This window comes from Rhinopithecus bieti, unplaced genomic scaffold (assembly GCF_001698545.2).
Source record: "Rhinopithecus bieti isolate Rb0 unplaced genomic scaffold, ASM169854v2 scaffold_15296, whole genome shotgun sequence".
Lineage (NCBI taxonomy): Eukaryota > Metazoa > Chordata > Mammalia > Primates > Cercopithecidae > Rhinopithecus > Rhinopithecus bieti.
The window spans coordinates 3,718,848-3,739,462 of NW_016809075.1; the positions used below are offsets into that span (position 1 = coordinate 3,718,848).

The 20,615-nt window shown below is 43.1% G+C and overlaps 1 protein-coding gene across 7 annotated transcripts in view; it reads left to right on the forward strand.

Moving 5' to 3' along the window:
• Window positions 1-15,614, forward strand: part of LOC108539650 (zinc finger protein 442) — a 31,986-nt gene extending 16,372 nt beyond the window's left edge. The window contains exons 1-5 of one of the 7 annotated variants that reach the window (XM_017888498.1): window positions 290-438; window positions 602-708; window positions 11,560-11,686; window positions 12,906-12,966; window positions 13,660-15,614. In XM_017888498.1, the coding sequence (XP_017743987.1) occupies window positions 652-708; window positions 11,560-11,686; window positions 12,906-12,966; window positions 13,660-15,283 (1,869 nt within the window). In that variant the 5' untranslated portion in view covers window positions 290-438; window positions 602-651 and the 3' untranslated portion in view covers window positions 15,284-15,614. The other 6 variants (XM_017888493.1, XM_017888495.1, XM_017888500.1 and 3 more) reach the window with 6 other exon arrangements.
• The last annotated feature ends 5,001 nt before the right edge of the window (window positions 15,615-20,615 follow it).

Sequence of the window (20,615 nt, forward strand, 5' to 3'; positions counted from 1 at the left end):
ATAATTCCAGATTTTCCATGCATTTAACAATTTTATTTCATTGTTGATGTGTTTTTATTTTCTGGTCTGAGAATGAGTAGATTGAGAGAGAAGGGGGGAGAAAGGCTTGACCATGGAGCCAGCAGCCTCATCCTAAATTCCGATCCCTGGAGGACACCAAGCCTTCCCTCCTGCTTCAGTGTGGTTTGTGTGGTCTGGGCTCCCCTACTGCTCAGAGGCCAGGGGATGGCTCCACTGGGCAGTGAGTCTCGAATTCCCAGGACACACTTGAGGGTCCCCGTCCAGGAAGAAGGAGCAAGAAGAGCACATTGAGTACAGGCAGGAAATTCCGCTTAAATGCAAATATCCCGTGGGAGGGGTCAGGTCACAGCGAAGGGAGGAAGCCCACCCTATCAAGGGCTGCGTCTGGAACCGCTTCATCCGGCTCCACTCAGCTGTGTAAGATCGCTTCTTCTGTCAATCAGTTCTCGGGGGGGCGGAACTTGGAGGTCTACCCAATCAGTGTTAGGGTCGAGTTCGTGGGAACTGCCAATCAGGCGCGCTCCCGGGAGGAGGGTGGAGCTTTCTCCACCCCTCTGAGCTCCTGCTCCCGGCTTTGTAGCTGAGAGACGCCTTGGCAGTTCAGTGGCAGGCTGTGTCACACTGAGTCGTATGCTGGCAGCGGGGAGCCTTGGGGAGAACCCGGGACACCGCGGAAGCCGGGAAATGGTGAGTGTGCGGGGCCCGGCGTCCTGAGGCAGGGCGAAGGACTGGTTGGAACCGGTCAAAACCGGCTGTGGCGGGACTCGGGCGTCCCCGCGGAGACTGCGGGGTCTGCGGACCTGAGTTTCCCTGGCACAGCCTGCCCTTGTTCCCCTCAGCCGCGGGGTTGGGGGTGGGGGCTGGGCCGGCAGCCGGGACCCCGGGCGTCCTGTCCCGTTTCTGCGCGGCGACTACGGCCCCCCGCTCCAGCGCCCTCTCTGGGGCAGCTCCGCGCCCGCAGCCCTACGTCTCTCCAGATTGTGCGGCTGTAACCGGCACAGGTTCGCGGTCCGAGTCACTGCACCGAGACTCCAAGGGCTGCAGCAGAAACAGTTTAATAGAGGGGTGGGGAGAAGACCCCAGTTCCGCCTCTGTGAGAGGTTTGGGGATGGGGGTGTTTAGGGGTCTGGACAGGGGCGGCTGAGGTGTGGGGTCGCTAGTTGGTGGGGAAGTGACGGCCGAATCCTGGGACGCGAGGTGAAGAAACCATTCTCCCGCTGAGTGGGTTCCCTCGTGGGGTTTTCAGCCTGCTTGGCGCCAGCCTTTCCGCTGGAATTCAAGATCTGAGAAAGAACATGGGCGAATCGAGTAGCTCTCCAAGATCTTATCCCCAGACACCATGGGGAAGCAGGCGGTCAGCGTCTTCTGTGACCTGACTCTCAGGGAGGCGGCCTCGCGAGGCAGTGGGGCTGAGGGTGCCTGGTTAGTATCTAACTGCAATCAGAATCCAGATTCTTGCGTGGGGTTTGTGCATGGGAGGAGCTGTGGTCTGCGGGGTCCCCAGTCCCTTCTTTTCTTCCCAGGGTGACTGATTCCTCTTCGAGTTTTTCAGAGATGAGGGTAGCAGGGTCTCAAATCCACTACCCTATTTCCTCATTCTAACTCCTCCTGGAGGTGGTAGTAACTCCCTTGGTTTACAGAGCCTTACCCAGGCTAACTTTCCCTCCTCAATTCATAGCAACATCATGAACTCCTCCCTCCTCCGCCCCACCCGTGCTAAATTTCAGAGTCCCAGTGTTTTAATTTTCATTTTGTTTTCACAGATCAATGTCTGGCTTTTTTTTTTTTTTTAGACGGAGTCTTGCTCTGTTGCCCAGGCTGGAGTGCAGTGACGCGATCTTGGCTCACTGCAAGCTCCGCCTCCCGGGTTCACGCCATTCTCCTGCCTCAGCCTCCCAAGTAGCTGGGACTACAGGCGCCCGCCACCACGCCCGGCTAATTTTTTGTATTTTTAGTGGAGACTAGGTTTCACCATGTTGGCCAGGCTCATCTCGAACTCATTACCTCAGGTGATCCGCCCGCCTCGGCCTCCCAAAGTGCTGGGATTACAGGCGTGACTACCTCGCCCGGCCGGCTTCTTAAAAGATTTGTGTTCCTGAACATTTCACATGTGAGAAAGCAGAGAATAACCTGACACTCGACTGTAAACAACAAACAAAAAACCTTTGTGCCTCTCCTTCTTTTCTTTCCCCTGGGTGCGGATACCTTCCCAACATTGAGAGTCCCCTTTGGAAACTTTACGGAGTGATGTGTTCTCAGCCCACTCTCCGTCTTTTCCTGGTTCTGTTTCAGAACTGCCTGGGGTTGACCCAAGAGACACACAGCTGCCCTGTCTCTGGGAAGGTCTAGTGAATGCCCCTGGGTCATTTCTCCCAGTGAGCAGCCTGAGGGGGTGGGGCCTTACAGAGAACAGCTGGATGCCTGGGTGGGATGGGAGGAATTTTCTGGTATATCATTTCTATAAAAAGCTAACCCTTGGGACAATCACCTTTTCCTCCCCAACCCCAGTTTCCATTCCTTGGGGACACAGGCTGGTCAGCCAATTGAATGATCGTATTTGGGGGAGAAGACAGAAATGATTTCTTCCTTCCTGACTCTCAGACTAATGAAGAGAGAAAACAATATGTAAGCACTGGAGAACCCACTCATTCCGGTTGTGCAAGAACCTCCTATTCAGGTCATGTGTGCATGAGCCTGAAAAGCACACAGTGCAGTATCTCCTGGGGTGGTGGCGGGTGATCACTTTACTGAGCAGATGGGGGTGACTAATGTCCCAGGAGATAGGATGACCTTACCTGACACCTGAGTTAGACTTGTTTGTGTTTCAGTCAGCACTGCTCATCTCTGAGGTTGTCACATTGAAAAGAGGTATTCACTCTTTTCAGCTTCAACGTTTTATTAACTATAAGATGCATCCTATCATTACAGATTGATAGAGAAAATGAAGTATTTCCACAGAGGCCAGAAAGAGTTGGATTTCAGAAAACAGGTTATATATGTAGTCATCTGTTCCTTGTTTTTTTTTTTTTTTTTTTTGAGATGGAGCCTCTCACTGTCCCCCAGGCTGGAATTCAGTGGAACGATCTCGGCTCACTGCAATGTCTGCCTTCTGGGTTCAAACAATCCTCCCACCTCAGCCTCCTGAGTAGCTGGGATTACAGTCCTGCACCACCACACCTGGCTAATTTTTTTTTGTATTTTTAGTAGAGACGGGGTTTCGCCATGTTGGCCAGGCTGGTCTCGAACTCCTGACCTCAAGTGATCTGCCACCTCAGCCTCCAATTTTTGTTTAAAACAACAACAACAACAACAACAACAACAAAACCCTTCATTTACTTTTTTTTTTCCCCAGAGCCTGTCAGGTAAGTTTCTCCAATTATTTCAAATGGAATTTCAGGACTTAGCAGTGATAGTATGATGAAGGAAAAATGTTTGGTCGTGCTTTCTTTATGGCTGCAGAAAAAGTGAACACATATTAACAGAAAATGTGGTATTTGATTGAATTATAAAGATTTACCAAAACTTTAGTTTCTTTCCTTTTTAGGGTGGGGAATTTAGGGCAGTGGATAACTGTTCTGTTCCTGTTACGTATCCTTGACAGATTAATGCTAAATTCTGTGGCACAGGACTTTCCAACAGCTAAAGAACTCAAATATTATTAATTTACTAAATGCCTTATTATTATGAAAGTAGTAACTAAATGGTATTTGTTGTCTGAAATGGATAGATACTTGTGCTTTTCCTATTTAACTTTATTTTTTATTTTTTATTTTTTTGAGACGGAGTTTCACTCTTGTTGTCCAGGCCGGAGTGCAATGGCGTGATCTTGGCTTACCGCTACCTCTGCCTCCCGGTTTCAAGTGATTCTCCTGCCTCAGCCTCCCGAGTAGCTGGGATTATAGGCATGCACCACCACGCCCGGCTAATTTTGTATTTTTAGTAGAGACAGGGTTTCTCCATGTTGATCAGGTTGGTCTCGAACTCCCAACCTCAAATGATCCTCCCATCTTGGCCTCGCAAAGTGCTGGGATTACAGGCATGAGCCACCACTCCCAGCCTACCTTTATTTTTTATTTATTTATTTTTTTGAGATGGAATCTTGCTCTGGTGCCTAGGCTGGAGTGTACTGGCACAATCTTGGCTTACTGCAAGCATCATCTCCCAGGTTCAAGTGATTCTTGTGCCTCAGGCTCCTGATTAGCTGAGATTACGGGCTAATGTGGTGGCCCACACCTGTAGTCCCAGCTAACTTGGGAGGCTGAGTCAGGAGAATCACTTGAACCTGGAAAGTGTAGGTTACGGTGAGCCAAGATCGTGCCACTGCACTCCGGTCTGGGTGACAGAGTGAGACTTCATCTCTAAATAAATAAATACTAACTAAACTAACTAATAAATACTGACTAAACCAAGTAACTATCCATGTAAGGCATGGGAGGGAAGTGAATGGCCTTGAGTGGGGTGGAGAGGCCTGAGGCCGGTGACTCCCAGTTGAGGCCAATCTTGAGCCTGCAATGGGAGGTTATGGAAGGCCCACTTAAACTGGTTCTTCCTGGAAGCCTCCCCTGCAGGTGTCCCAACCTGATCAGTCCAGCCATGGGAGGAGGCTTTTATATTGAGAGAAGCTACAGAGCATTAGAAGGCTGAGGCGGTTGGGCTAATTCCCTGTTTGAGGTTGTATTTCTTACTGTTGTGGGGCTGTCGCTAGACATTCTCAAGTAAAATAAATCTGGATTTAGCTAAGTGACTTCATTCTAAAGGGGAAAGCATCAAGTATAAGATCTGAGGCATCCCAGCCGGGCACAGTGGCTCACAACAGTGAAACTGGGTCTCAAAAAAAAAAAAAAAAAAAGATCTGCGGTATCTCTAAGGTTGGGCAGAAAAGTTCTTTTCTTGCTAAGGGAAGAGCACCCAAGATTAGAAGGAAGATGCGAAGGGGAGGGCAGGATGGAGGATGAGAATCAGATTTTTTTTTGAGATGAAGTCTCGAGAGCTCTGTTGCCCATGCTGGAGTATGGTGGCATGATCTTGGCTCACTGCAACCTCCACCTCCTTGGTTTAAGTGATTCTCCTGCCTCAGCCTCCCGAGTAGCAGAGACTACAGGCGCATGCCACTACGCCCGGCTAATTTTTTGTGTTTTTGTAGAGATGGGGTTTCACCATGTTAGCCAGGATGGTCTCAATCTCCTGACCTCATGATCCACCCGTCTCGGCCTCCCAAAGTGCTGGGATTACAGGCGTGAGCCACCATGCCCAGCCGAGAATCAGATTCTAGATCAGAGAATGTTTTACTCTGACCTAAGTCTGTTCTTCAGATGGGTTACGAAGGAGGGGTTTTATGCTGGCTCAGGCTGAGGATGGGTCAAAGTTCACAGTCCTGGAGCAAGGAGAGAAACTTAAGCAAACTTTTCTTTAGTTGTATTTTGTTCAGTATGATCAGCAAAGACAAAACTGCTCAGCTAATCATAAGATAAAAAATGGGAATTTGGAGGTTCTTTATCTGGCCGAGTTATAGTTTAGAAAAGCGGGGAGGGGCATAATCTAGGTAAGCAAAGGGTGCTTTTGTTTTGTTTTGTTTTGTTTTGTGGCTGCTTGTCCAGAACACAAAGAACTGGGCTTGGGGATTTGAGGTGATTTTCTGTCGTCTTACTTATTTACCAGAGTTACAGGGCTTGGGTAAAATTCAACATTATCAGCATCCTGGTTTTGCATTCACTAAGTTGGTTTAATCAGAGTACAAATTAAAAAGTCTGTTACAGCTGATTTAGAGAAAGATACCTTTTGATTCTGCGTGATGGATAAAGCATTTATGAATCTGAGAGTTTATCTGGGTCTGTGATATAATAAAAAATGTATTTGGATGTGCTGGGTGGGTAATGTCAATCAAGAGGGGAAGATTTGCCAGTCCCTCCCCTTCCTTTGCTGTGTCTCTCTCTTTTTGGCTATTCTTGAGATACCTTTTATAACAAACTGATAACCTTAAGCAGAGTGACTTGCTGAGTTCTGTGGGTTGGCTTAGCACATTATTGACCCTGAGGAGAGGGTCATTGGTTTTATACACATTTGATTAAAAGGAAGGTCTCTGGGGCTTGCCACTGGCATCTGCCTGGCGGCTGATGGGTTGTGATACTCAACCCTCAACTCGTGGGGTCTGTAGTAATGTTGGGTGGATACCACTTTTTGTTGGAGAATTAGTGTACAGCAAATGCCATACGTTTGTTGTCAGAAGTTGTGTGAGGTAAGACACTACAGGTCAGAAGCATAACTGACCTAGAGTTTGTATTTTGTCACTCATTATAGGTTCAGTGTGTATTTATCTAGAAGCATAGTTTTGCGTCTTTTCTGTTTTCAGTTAGTTAATTTTACCATTAATATGCCCTCAGTATTATGATGAAAAGGCATTTCTGCTACTGGGTATCTACCAAAAGGAAAATAAATGAGTACATCAAAAAGATACCTGCACTTGTCTGCTTTTTGCAGCACTATTCACAAAGCAAAGATATGGAATCAACCTGAGTGGAGGATTGGATAAATAAAATGTGGTATGTATACTCATTGGGATACTATTCAGCCATGAAAAAGAATGAAATCATGTCCTTTGTGACAACAAGGATGGATTGGGAGGCAGTTATCTTAAGCAAAACAATTCAGACACAGAAAGACAAATACCACACGTACTCACTTAAAAGTGGGAGAATAGGCTGGGCACGGTGGCTCACGCCTGTAATCCCAGCACTTTGGGAGGCCAAGGCGGGTGGATCATGAGATCAGGAGTTCAAGACCAGCCTGACCAAGATGGTGAAACCCCATCTCTACTTAAAAAAAAAAAAAAGGCTGGGCTTGGTGATAGGCACCTGTAATCCCAGCTACTTGGGAGGCTGAGGCAGAGAAGTGCTTAAACCTGGGAGGCAGAGGATGCAGTGAGCCGAGATCGTGCCACTGCACTCTAGCCTAGGTGACAGAGTGAAACTCCATCTCAAAAAAAAAAAAAAATGTGGGCAGATATACCTCCCACATGTAAATAACGTGTACACATGGAAGCAGAGTGTGGAATAATGGTCCGTGGAGACTCTAGGACGGTGGAGGATGGTGGATGATGGGCGGTTGCTTGGTGAGTACATGTGCCTTGCTGCAGTGATGGATGCACTGAAGGCTCTGACTTCATTCACCACAATGCACTATATCGATGTGGCAACATTATACCCCATGAATATGTACAAACAAAACATCAAAATTTAAAAAGGAATGCACATTTCAGGGTTGTATTCTAGTCCTACTGAATTAGAAATTCTGGGGGCAGGGCTGGGCATGGTAGCTCACACCTGTAATCCCAGCACTTTGGGAGGCCGAGGCGGGTGGATCACCTGAGGTCAGGAGTTCCAGACCAGCCTGGCCAACATGGCAAAACCTGTCTCTACTAAAAATACACAAAATTAGCTGGGCGTGGTGGTGGGCGCCTGTAATCCCAGCTGCTTGGGAGGCTGAGGCAGGAGTATTGCTTGAACCCGGGAGGTGGAGGTTGCAGTGAGCCGAGATCGCGGCATTGCACTCCAGCCTGGGCAACAGAGTGAGACTCTGTCAAAAAAAAAAAAATAAGAAAGAAATTCTAGGGGTAGGATCCAATAATCTACATTAAGTCCTCCAGATGCTTGTAATGCACATAAAGTATGAGAACCACTTCCCAGGAGCAGCTTGTTAAAATGTAATGCACAAAAATAGAACTAAAATGCAAAGAAAATAAACAAGTTGGAATAATGAAAAATATTTAATTGACTCCAAAGGCGTGAAGAGATGAAAGGAGAGGGGAGAAAATACGATGAAAAGTTTTCGATTTGTTTATTTGCTTCAATCTGTTTGACATATGCTGTTGTCTGAGGCTGTGGGTCACCAGGTCCTCACACATTTCGCTGTTCATGGGACTTGAGTTCTTTCAAGTTAACCTTATGATGTTGTTGAAAATGTTATTCTTTGTCGCTAAGTGCTAACACTTAATGAATTTTTAACTCATTGAGATACTATTCATTGGGAAAAATTGCTATATTGTAGATTATGGATAGTTTAAATTTATGAAGAAATCCTAATAGCAGGTGTAGATCAACTCTCAGACCATGGATGTGTGTGTGTTTATGCCTTGTAAAGATTTATGTTTTACATATCTCCATTGGTTTTTGCTGATTAGCACTGGTGTTGAGCATTTTTTCTTTGTGGTCTTTCATCTTCTGTGAAATAATTTTCAGTCTTTTTTCATGTTTAATTTATTTGGATATTATTGCCTTGTTTCTCTCATTTTTTTTTTTTTTTTTTTTGAGACGGAGTTTTGCTCTTGTCCAGGCTGGAGTGCAATGGAGTGATCTCAGTTCACCACAACCTCCGCCTCCCAGGTTCAAGCGATTCTTCTGCCTCAGTCTGCTGAGTAGCTGGGATTACAGGTGTGCCCGCCACCATGCCTGGCTAATTTTGTATTTTTAGTAGAGACAGGGTTTTGCCATGTTGGTCAGGCTGTTTTTGAATTCCCAGCCTCAGGTGATCCACCCTCCTCAGCCTCCCAAAGTGCTAGAATTACAGGTGTGAGCCACCACAGCCTGTCTTTCTTTTTGTTTTTAAGCATACTGTCCATACTAACCAGTTTTCACATGGAGGGATTGCTAGTATTTATTTCCAGATGGTGGTTTATCTTTTTATTTCATTCTACAGTTTGATGGACTTTTTTTTTTTTTTTTTTTTGAGATAGAATCTTGCTCCGTGACCCCAGGCTAGAGTTCAGTGGTGCCATCACAGCTCACTGCAGCCCCAGACTTCTGGGCTCAAGGGATCCTCCCACCTCAGCCTCTCAAAATGCTGGAATTAAAGGTGTGAGCCACTATGACTAGTTTTAACAGAGTTAAATTTGGAAAACTCCTCATTTGGGACCAACTTTCTTTTCTCTTTGTTGGTTGGGGGAGACAGGGTGTCACTCTGTTGTCTAGGCTAGAGTACAGTGGTATCATCCAGGCTCTCTGCAGCCTCTGCTTCCCTGGGTTCAGGTGATCCTCCCACCTCAGGCTTCCAGGTAGCTGGGACTACCGACACACACCCCCACACCTGGACTAATTTTTGTATTTTTTGTAGTGATCAGGTTTCAACATGTTGCTCAGGCTGGTCTTGAACTGCTGGGCTCAAGAGATCCACGTGCCTTGGCCTCTCAAAGTGCTGGGAATATAGGTGTGAGCCACTGCACCCAGGCTTTATTTTGTTACTTAAGAAAACTCTCGGCCGGGCGCGGTGGCTCACACCTGTAATCCCAGCACTTTGGGAGGCTGAGACAGGCGGGTCATGAGGTCAGGAGATCTAGACCATCCTGGCTAACACGGTGAAACTCCGTCTCTACTATAATACAAAAAAAAATTAGCCGGGCATGGTGGCGGGCACCTGTAGTCCCAGCTACTCAGGAGGCTGAGGCAGGAGAATGGCGTGAACCCGGGAGGCGGAGCTTGCAGTGAGCCGAGATCACACCACTGCACTCCAGCCTGGGCAACAAAGCGAGACCCCGTCTCAAAAAAAAAAAAAAGAAGAAGAAGAGAAACCATATTTACTGTACATTAAGTTGAAATGGATCATCATAAATGTTTTAGCCAGGCGTGCTGGCACATGCCTGTAATCCCAGCTACTTGGGAGGCTGAGGCAGGAGAATTGCTTGAGCCTGGGAGATGGAGACTGCAGTGAGCCGAGATCGTGCCACTGCACTTCAGCCTGGGCAGCAGAGTAAGATTCTGTCTCCCCCCACCAAAAAAAATTATTTATCTGTTCTTGTGAAGCTGTCACTTTGTTGGTGATAAAGCTTTTAGCATTTTTATACATTTGTGACTTCTATTAGGTTTGGGGATATCATTTTTTGTTGTTGTTGACTACTAAAGGTCTGATTTAGCTATTTAGGGAATATTATTGATATTCATGAGAGGTGACATTGAGTTCTTTCTAAGAACATGTGCAATCTGTCCCCTTTATTCTCCTTTGACATTATCTAATAAAAAGTTTAAAATTTTTACATTGGGATGGTGAAGTATATTTTATTAGTCTTTTGTTTTGCTTTGCTACATTTGAGGAAACCTGTTGCCAGCTTCTAAATGTTCTGTCTTAGTGTAATCACATAGGATGGGCTGAATCCCCCAAGTAACATGTTGCAGTAAACATTTTGAAAAGTTATTTATGAATGTCATTCATTAGAGACTCAGTGCCCAGAGTGTTTCCTTGTGCCTACCTTAGTGTGTTTTTTGTTGCTTGTAACAGAATATCTGAAGCTAGGTGATTGAAATGAAACAATATATGTATTTTGTAGTTCTGGAGGTGGGGAAGTCCAAGGTCAAGGCTTGGACATTTGGTGAGAACCTCTTCGCTGGTGGAGATTCTGTCGAGTCCCTGTGTGGCACAGGGCATCATGTGATGAGGGAGCTGAGTGTCTAGCTCAGGTCTCTTTCTCTTCTCATAGGGACATAAGTCCAACTCTGTCACTACCCATTTATTCTTTAAGCTGTTAATCCAAGAATGGATTAATCTTGATTTTCTTTTTTTTTTTTTTTGAGACGGAGTCTCGCTCTGTCGCCCAGGCTGGAGTGCAGTGGCCGGATCTCAGCTCACTGCAAGCTCCACCTCCCGGGTTTACGCCATTCTCCTGCCTCAGCCTCCGGAGTAGCTGGGACTACAGGCGCCCGCCACCTCACCAGGGTAGTTTTTTTTTTTTGGACTTTTTAGTAGAGACAGGGTTTCACCGTGTTAGCCAGGATGGTCTCGATCTCCTGAGCTCGTGATCCGCCTGTCTCGGCCTCCCAAAGTGCTGGGATTACAGGCTTAAGTCACCGTGCCCGGCCTAATCTTGATTTTCTTCAGATCCAAACCCTCAAGACCCAATAACCTCTTCAAGCCCCACCTTTCATTACTGTCACATTGCTGATTAAGTTTCAGCATGCATTTTGGTGGGGACAAACATTCAAACCTAGCATTGGCTGATCAGCTATGCTCCCACTGCTGAGCATGTAACAAAATTCCAAGCTCCCCAAGAGAAGATAAGAGTTAAGCAAATACTATACTTTTTCCATAAACAGTTTATGCATACTCAGCACCTGTTGTTAGTTATGTTGGTGGAGACCCTCTATAAATCCAGTGCCAGAGTACATGAAGGATCCAACTTTGTTAACCAGCATCTGTAAATATATACAATCTCAGGACTCCTCTTCTTGCACAGTGAGTCGTAGGACTTTGTCATGACAGAAATTACAGACCCACTATAAAGTAGACATTAGGGATGATCCTGGCAATAAAATTCACTCATTTAAGTCATCAAAAAGAGACTTGTTCCTATTTGACTATTATTTATACAACAACATTCAATTCTAGCATCAGAATTGCTGTGTTGGAGAAAGTGTGGACAGAGAATAAGGGTGGATTTACCATGTCATTGAATCATTGCTTAGAAACAATAGTATCATGCAAAGTTTATGAAGTGGGTGTAAATTTTTGGTACTGTCAGTCTCAACCTTCCTCCTTTGTACATATGGAATGTTTCAGAATTCAGTTGCCTTTGAGGATGTGGCTGTGAACTTCACCCGGGAAGAGTGGGCTTTGCTGGGTCCATCACAGAAGACTCTGTACAGAGATGTGATGTGGGAAACCATTAGGAACCTGGACTGTATAGGTAAAAATGACATTATGTCTTCACTTAGTCAATTAAAGATATTTTTTTCGGCCGGGCGCGGTGGCTCAAGCCTGTAATCCCAGCACTTTGGGAGGCCGAGACGGGCGGATCACGAGGTCAGGAGATCGAGACCATCGTGGCTAACACGGTGAAACCCCGTCTCTACTAAAAAAAACTACAAAAAACTAGCCGGGCGAGGTGGCGGTCCCAGCTACCCGGGAGGCTGAGGCAGGAGAATGGCGTGAACCCGGGAGGCGGAGCTTGCAGTGAGCTGAGATCCGGCCACAACACTCCAGCCTGGGTGACAGAGCGAGACTGCGTCTCAAAAAAAAAAAAAAAAAAAAAAAAAAAAAGATATTTTTTTCTTGGTCACCAATGCTGTTGAATGATTTGAAATATGGAAAGGGGATATAGTTGACCCTTCAACAACACAGGGTTAAGGGATGCCGGGTCCCCAACCAGTTGTACATATTCCTGTAACTTTTTATTTACCACAACTTACCCTTCAGTTGACTGGTCACAAAAACAATTGATTAACACATATTCTGTCTGTCACATGTATTGCATACTATATTCTCACAATAATGTAAGCTAGAGAAAATAAATGTTAAGAAAATCATAAATACATAAAAATGTATTTACTGTGCATTAAGTTAAAATGGATCATCATTAAGGTTTTCATCCTCATTATCTTCTCATTGAGTAGGCTGAGTAAGAGGAGAGATTGGTCTTGGTGTCCCAGGGGTAGCAGAGACTGAAGAAAATTTGTATATAAGTGGACTTGTGAGCCAGGTGTGGTGGCTTACGCCTGTAATCCCAGCACTTTGGGAGGCCGAGGCGGGCAGATCACCTGAGGTCGGGAGTTCGAAACCCACCTGAAACCCTGTCTCTACTAAAAATCCAAAAATTAGCTGGGCATGGTGGTGCACACCTGTAGTCCCAGCTACTTGGGAGGCTGAGGCAGAAGAATGGCTCGAACCTGGGAGGCAGAGGTTGCAGTGAATGGAGATCACGCCACTGCACTCCAGCTTGGCGACAGAGCGAGACTCCATCTTAAAAATACAAAATAAGTGGACTTGTGAGGTACACACCTATGTTGTTCAAGACACAGCTATAATTCAGTGAATGAATCATGCATGATTCCATTGTACATAAAATCTTATAGTGTTTTTAGAATTTTATAATAATCTACAGTGTTTTTTCTGTGTCCACCTTTTAGGAATGAAATGGGAAGACACAGACGTTGAAGATCAGCACAAAAATCCCAGGAGGAGCCTAAGGTAATTTGCACTCACAAGAGAAAGACATGTATTTGTGGAGCAATTCTTAGGATGACAGGAAATTATACAACTAGGCAAAGAAAATGAACAAGCCCAGTATAAATTTATTCCTAGAAAATTTTCTCCAGAAACATATACTTAAATGTGACATAGCTATTCAGTGTTTGCAAAAATAGTTCCCTTAGAAATCATATGAAGAATTCGTCCGGGCGTGGTGGCTCACACCTGTAATCCCAGCACTTTGGGAGGCCAAGGTGGACAATCACAAGGTCCAGAGATTGAGACCATCCTGGCCAACATGATGAAACCCCGTCTCTACTAAAAATACAAAAATTAGCTGGGCATGGTGGCGCATGCCTGTAGTCCCAGTTACTCAGGAGGCTGAGGCAGGAGAAATACTTGAACCCGGGAGGTGGAGGTTGCAGTGAGTCGAGATCGCACTGCTGCACTCCAGCCTGGCAACAGAGCGAGACTCCGTCTCAAAAAAAAAAAAAAAGAATTCCATGTGTTTATCATTGTCAAGAAAACAGCTGGGGTCTAGTTATCTTGTACAACATTCAGTCCATTCACATTCAAGCAGTGCATAAAGCCTACACGTTGCATGATGATGTAAAATGTAAATCCAGTACCTACTAATAAATATAAAGTCATTTATAAATAAACCTTTATTAATATACTTCTTATGTTTTACAGATGTCTTATCGTAGAGAGATTCAGTGAAAGTAGCCAGATTCCAGGTAGTACTGTGAATGAAAAAACTCGTGGAGTAGATCCATGTGAAAGCAGTGTGCATGGAGAAGTCATCATGGGTTGTTCATTCCTTAATTGCTACATCACATTTGATGCTGGACACAAACCAGATGAGTGTCAGGAATATGGAGAAAAGCCACATACACATAAACAATGTGGGACAACCTTCAATTATCACCACTCTTTTCAAACACAGGAAAGACCTCACACTGGAAAGAAGCGCTATGATTGTAAGGCATGTGGGAAAACCTTCAGTTCTTCGGGAAACCTTCGAAGACACATAATAGTACAACGTGGAGGTGGACCTTATATATGTAAGTTGTGTGGGAAAGCCTTTTTTTGGCCTAGTTTATTTCGTATACATGAAAGAACTCACACTGGAGAGAAACCGTATGAATGTAAGCAGTGTTCTAAAGCCTTCCCTATTTACAGTTCCTATCTAAGACATGAAAGAACACACACTGGGGAGAAACCATATGAATGCAAGCACTGTTCTAAAGCCTTCCCTGATTACAGTTCCCATGTAAGACATGAAAGAACTCACACTGGAGAAAAACCCTATAAATGTAAACAATGTGGAAGAGCCTTCAATGTTTCCAGTTCGCTTCGAATACATGAAAGAACTCACACTGGAGAGAAACCCTATGAATGTCAGCAATGTGGGAAAGCATTTCATCATCTGGGAAGCTTTCAAAGACACATGATAAGGCACACTGGAGATGGACCTCATAAATGTAAGATATGTGGGAGGGGCTTTGATTGTCCTAGTTCACTGCAAAGTCATGAAAGAACTCACACTGGAGAGAAACCCTATGAATGCAAGCAGTGTGGAAAAGCATTATCTCATCGTTCAAGCTTTCGAAGTCATATGATAATGCACACTGGAGATGGACCTCATAAATGCAAGGTATGTGGGAAAGCCTTTGTTTATCCCAGTGTATTTCAAAGACATGAAAGGACTCATACTGGTGAGAAACCCTATGAATGTAAAGAATGTGGTAAAGCCTTCCGTATTTCTAGTTCCCTTCGAAGGCATGAAACAACTCATACTGGAGAAAAACCCTATAAATGTAAATGTGGGAAAGCCTTTATTGATTTCTATTCCTTTCAAAATCACAAAACAACTCACACTGGAGAGAAGCCATATGAGTGTAAGGAATGTGGGAAAGCATTCAGTTGTTTCACATACCTTTCTCAACATAAAAGGATCCACACAGCTGAAAAACCTTATGAGTGTAAAACATGTAAGAAAGCCTTCAGTCATTTTGGTAACTTAAAAGTCCATGAAAGGATTCACTCTGGAGAGAAACCGTATGAATGTAAGGAATGCAGGAAAGCATTCTCTTGGCTCACTTGCCTTCTACGACATGAAAGAATTCACACTGGAAAGAAATCTTATGAATGTCAACAATGTGGTAAAGCTTTCACTCGTTCCCGTTTCCTTCGAGGACATGAAAGGATTCACACTGGAGAGAAGATGCATGAATGTAAGGAATGTGGGAAGACACTGAGTTCTCTCAGTTCCTTGCATAGACATAAAAGGACTCACTGGAGAGATACTCTATAAATGTGGGAAAGCATTCATTAGTTTTATTTCATTTCAAAAATGTGAAATAAATCACATAGGAGATAAGCCTCAAGAATGAAAACACATGGTAAAGCCTTAAGATGTTTCTTTTGCATATGCTTATCCCCTAACCATTTGTAGGGGATTGGTGTGGTTCCAGACCCCCTAAGCGTACCTAAATCCACAGATGCTATGTCCCTTTTATAAAATGAGATTTGCATGTAATGTATCCACATCCTCCTGCATCCTGTAAATCATGCCTAGATTATTTAATTTTTCACCAACCCAAAGCTTTTGTAAAAGTAAAAATAAAAAGTAGGTTACTAAAATACCTCATGTGTTGTAAAAGCTATGTAAATAGTCATTTTATTGTATTTTTTTAGAGAATCATGAAAATAATCCTATGATTTTGAGAACAAACCCAGTGATTGCAGGCCTGCCTACATAGTACATGTCACCTAGAATGTTACAATTTCTTTTTTTCTTTTTTTTAAGACAGAGTTTCACTCTTGTTGCTCAGGCTGAAGGGCAATGGCACAATCTCAGCTCACTGCATCCTCTGCCTCCTGGGTTCAAGCAGTTCTCCTGTCTTAGCCTCCCGAGTAGCTGGGATTACAGGCACATGCCACCTCGCCAAATTTTTTTTTTTTTTTTTTTTCTTTTTTTTGTATTTTTAGTAGAGACAGGGTTTCATCATATTGGTCAGGCTGGTCTCGAACTCCTGACCTCAGGTGATCTGCCTGCCTCGGTCTCCCAAAGTGCTGGGATTACAGGCATGAGCCTGTAATCTACAGTTTCTTTTTTTCAGCAATCATAGATTGCTTTTATTTAATGACCTGGAATCGTGTGCCAACACTTACGAAAATCCTGGTCCTTCTTCCTTGATAACCCAAGGGTGATGATGACGATGATTACAGTATGGTGCCTAATATGATTCACTGAGGTGACTAGATGGGTGGCAGTGTAGATAAGCAGTGAGACATCAGGCTCACTTGAATCTTGACAAGATGTCAGGATGATCATCTGTGTTGGATGAACCAGGTTCTGATTGCAGATGCTGAGTTTGGAAGAGACTAAATAATACTAATGTCAGGATCTGTTCAGCATGAGAGCTGAAGATGTGTACACATTGAAAGATCTATCTTCATATTTGCAGATATTTAGTTAGAAACATTGTAGGAAGTTGGTTATTTTTCTTTAAATATCCTTGCAGTGTTTGTTGGCATGTTATCCCTCGGGTGACACAAAGGCTTTGTTCCATTGAAGGATCTTACTTGAGGATGGCAATCTTTTTATTTATTTATTTATTTATTTATTTATTTATTTTTTGAGACGGAGTTTCGTTCTTATCGCCCAGTCTGGAGTGCAGTGGCGCAATCTCAACTCACTGCAACCTCCACCTCCCAGGTTCAACTGATTCTCCTGCCTCAGCCTCCAGAGTAGCTGGGATTACAGGCACCTGCCACCAGGCCTGGCTAATTTTTATTTTTAGTAGAGATGGGGTTTCACTATGTTGGCCAGGCTGGTCTTGAACTCGTGACCTCAGGTGATCCACCCGCCTCAGCCTCCCAAAGTGCTGAGATTACAGGCGTGAGCCACTGCGCCCTGTGAGGATTGTAATCTTTAATATTTTCACCTTGCAGAAGCTGTAGATGCCCCAAAACTGCTGCAAATTTTCAGGTGTCACATCTTTGATACTACCTCTTCTAAGTCTGCATCATCATTATCATCATTATCTGTAGAGAATTTCAGTATATCTTCAAGTTCCTTGTTAGTAAGTGTTTATGCTCTCTTATGTGTGTTGGGATAGAAAGATTAAGGAAAGGAGAGATGAGAAGGTGGCTCAACAGTTGAGACAGGTTTATTGAGAGTAAACCTGAGAAGGGCTTCCAGCCGGCAGGGTCAGGTGCAAACTTTTCTTACAGCCTGAGGCTTTTTTAAAGGGCCCAGTGGGGAAGTGTGCTTTGAAACAAAATTATATTAAGGAGGGGTTAGGGAAGTCCTGGCTGTTCTGTTACAGTTAGGGCCATTATGTTCTGTTGAAGTTATGAGTGGGGCTGACATTTGCAGTTTTGGCCGGGTGGCCAAATTAGAAACTTACAACTTAGGATGGAGGGGTGTTATAAAGATGGCAGTGCTCTTGTCCTGTCAGTGTGTTCCTCAGTAAAGTCTTCAAGCATGTCATAGATCATCTTCCCCACCAACCTCCCTTGCCTGCAGCATTTGAGATATTCCTGATATTGCATCAATAGTGGAGAAGCTCCTGAAATCATTGACTTCCTCACTCCATAATGGCTTCCAACACCCAATGAAGTAGTAGGAGGAAAACATGGGTATCCTCTCCTGGTAGCCTCCAGAAGAAGGTATTTCAATGTGGGGAGAGTGGTCAGCTATGTCACAGGTCACTGAGAATTTGAATAAGACAAGAAGGGTTGAGTGTAGATTTTGGCAAGTATTTGGTCACTGGGGGCCTTGATAAGAGCTGTTTCATTGGAGTGTTCATGGGAATAACTTGCAGAGAAATATATCTCAAATAGACCTCCACGATGTTGCCTAGAGAGCAGTGTTACGCTTTGAACTACCAACATTAACCACTGGAACTGCCCATCTGGAAGTGTCTTTTACAGTGCTGGTACAAACTAGAATACACCCAGGAAGGGATCATTTTATACATGTTTCTGTGCTACTTGCTATATCTTCTTAGTGTTCCATACATGTAATTACCTATTCCATCCTACCCCAAAGTACTGATAATCTCCATTCTACTTTCTCTGTGAATTTAACTATTCATAGAGAGAGATATATGTGGAAGTATGCATGTGCTCTTCCATGTCTGGCTTATTTCACTTAGCAGAACATTTTCAAGGTTTATCCATGTGGTAGCATGTATCAGGAACTCATTGTTTTTGTGTCTGAATAAATTTCCACTGTATAGTTAAAGCATACTTTGTTTATCCATTTTTATATTGATAAACGTGGGTTGTTTCCACAGTAATAATTTGGCTGCTATCAATAAGGCCACTGTGGATATGGTATGTATATGTCTGTGTGAGTCCCTGCTTTCACTTCTTTTGGATATATACCTAGGAGTGGAATTGCTGGTTCACGGAATAATTGGTGTAAACCTTTTTCAGGAACAGATGTATTGCTTTACAAAGTGGCTACAATGTTTTACATTCTCTCCAGCAATGCATAAGGGTTTCTGTTTTCCACATTGTCACATATACTGGTTATGTCGTATTTTTTTTTTCATAATAGCCAATTAATGGTTCTGTACTGGTTTTTCATTGTGGTTTTCATTTGCATTTCCCTAATCACCAATAATAATGAGCATTGGTTTTTGTTTTTGTTGGTTGTTTGTATATTTTTTGAACCAGTTTGTTTTAAAATCCTTTGCTCATATTAAAATTGAATCATTTGTGTTTTGTTGTTGAGTTGTAGGAATTCTTATTTAAAATTTTAATTTTAATATTTCAAAATTTCTTTTTTTTTTTCAGCTCCCAAATGCTTGGAAGAGAGTTGTAGGAATTCTTTATACACTGTGGGTATTAAGCCCTTATTTTATATGTGATATGCAGATGTGTTCTCCCTTTCTGTAGGTTTTCTTTTCATCTTGAGATTGTCCTTTGGTGCGCAAAAGTTTTTAATTTCGATGTAGTCCAGTTTGTCTTTTATTGGTTGCCTCTGCCTTAAATGTCATATCCAATGAATCATTGCCAACTGTAACAAAATTTTCCTCTATGTTTTCTGCTAAGTAATTTTTTTTTTCTCCCTCTGTCACCCAGGCTGGAGTGCAGAGGCATGATCTTGGCTCACTGCAACCTCCACCTCCCAGGTTCAAGCGATTCTCGTCCCTCTGCCTCCCAAGTAGCCAAGTAGCTGGGATTACAGGCAGCCACCACCACACCTGTCTAAATTTTATATTTTTAGTAGAGACAGGGTTTCACCATGTTGGCCAGGCTGGTCTCCAACTCCTGACCTCAAGAGATCTGCTTGGCCTCCCAAAGTGCTGGGATTACAGCTATGAGCCCCTGTACCCAGCCTCTTCTAAGTGTTTTATAGTTGTAGTTTTAGCTTTTAAGTATAGGTCTTTGATTAAATATAAATTACTATTTATACATGATGTAATGTGATGGTTCACTTTTATTATTTGCATGTAGATATCCAGTTTTCCCAACACCATTTTTTGAAAGACTGTCCTTCTGCCAAAGAATGATCTTGGCACTGTTGTCAAAAATCATTTCACCATATATATAAGCATTTATTTCCAGGCTGTCTATTCTATTCCATTGGCCTGTTTGTCCTTATGCCAGTACCATACTGTTTTGATTGCTGTAGCTTTGTAGTAAGTTTTGAAATAAGGCAGTGTGAATTCTTCAACATTATTCTTTTTCAAGATTATTTTGGTATTAGAGATCCCTAGAGATTTGAAATGAATTTTAGAATAGGCTTTTCTATTTCTGTATAAGAGGCTGTTAGGATTTTGATAGGTATCATGTTGACTCTGTGGATTGATTTTGGTAGTATTTTAATATTAACAATAGTAAGTCTTGGAATCCATGAACATGGGATATCTTTCCATTATCTTCCTTAATTTGCTTCAGGAATGTTTTGTAGTTTTCAGTGTACACGTCACTGACTTCTTGATTTCATTTATTTTTAAGTGTTTTACTTTTTTTGATGCTTTTATAACTAAAATTATTTTCTTAATTGTCTTTTTGGATTGTTTATTCATTGTTACTCTACAGAAAGGCAGCTGATTTTTGTGTGTTGATTTTGTATTCTGCAACATTGCTGCATTTGTTTTATAAGCTCTAAAATTTTATTTTTCGCTTGTGGAGTCTTCAGTGTTTTCTCCGTATAGAATCATGTAATCTATAAACACAGATAATTTTACTTCTTTCTCTCCAATTTAGATTCCTTGTCTTTCTTTTTCTTACCTTATTTCTCTAGCTATAACTTCCATTAGTATATTGAACAGAACTGTTGAAAGTGGACATCCTGTCTTCTTGATATTATGAAGAATTATGCTAGATATTATGAAGAATTTATGCTTCAATATTCATAAAAGGTATTCTGTAGTCTTTTTCTGTTCTTGTAATGTCTTTTCTTGGCTTTCATCTCAAAGTGAGGCTGGCCTCACAAAATGAATTAGAACTTGTTTCTTCCATTTTTTTCCACAAACCAACTTTTGGTGTCAATAATATTGTCTGTTGTTTTTATATTCTCTATTTGATTTATCTCTGCTCTAATCTTTATTATTTACTTCTTTGTAGTACCTTTTAAAAAATATTTTTAAAGACAGGATCCTGCTATGTTGCTTAGGCTAGAG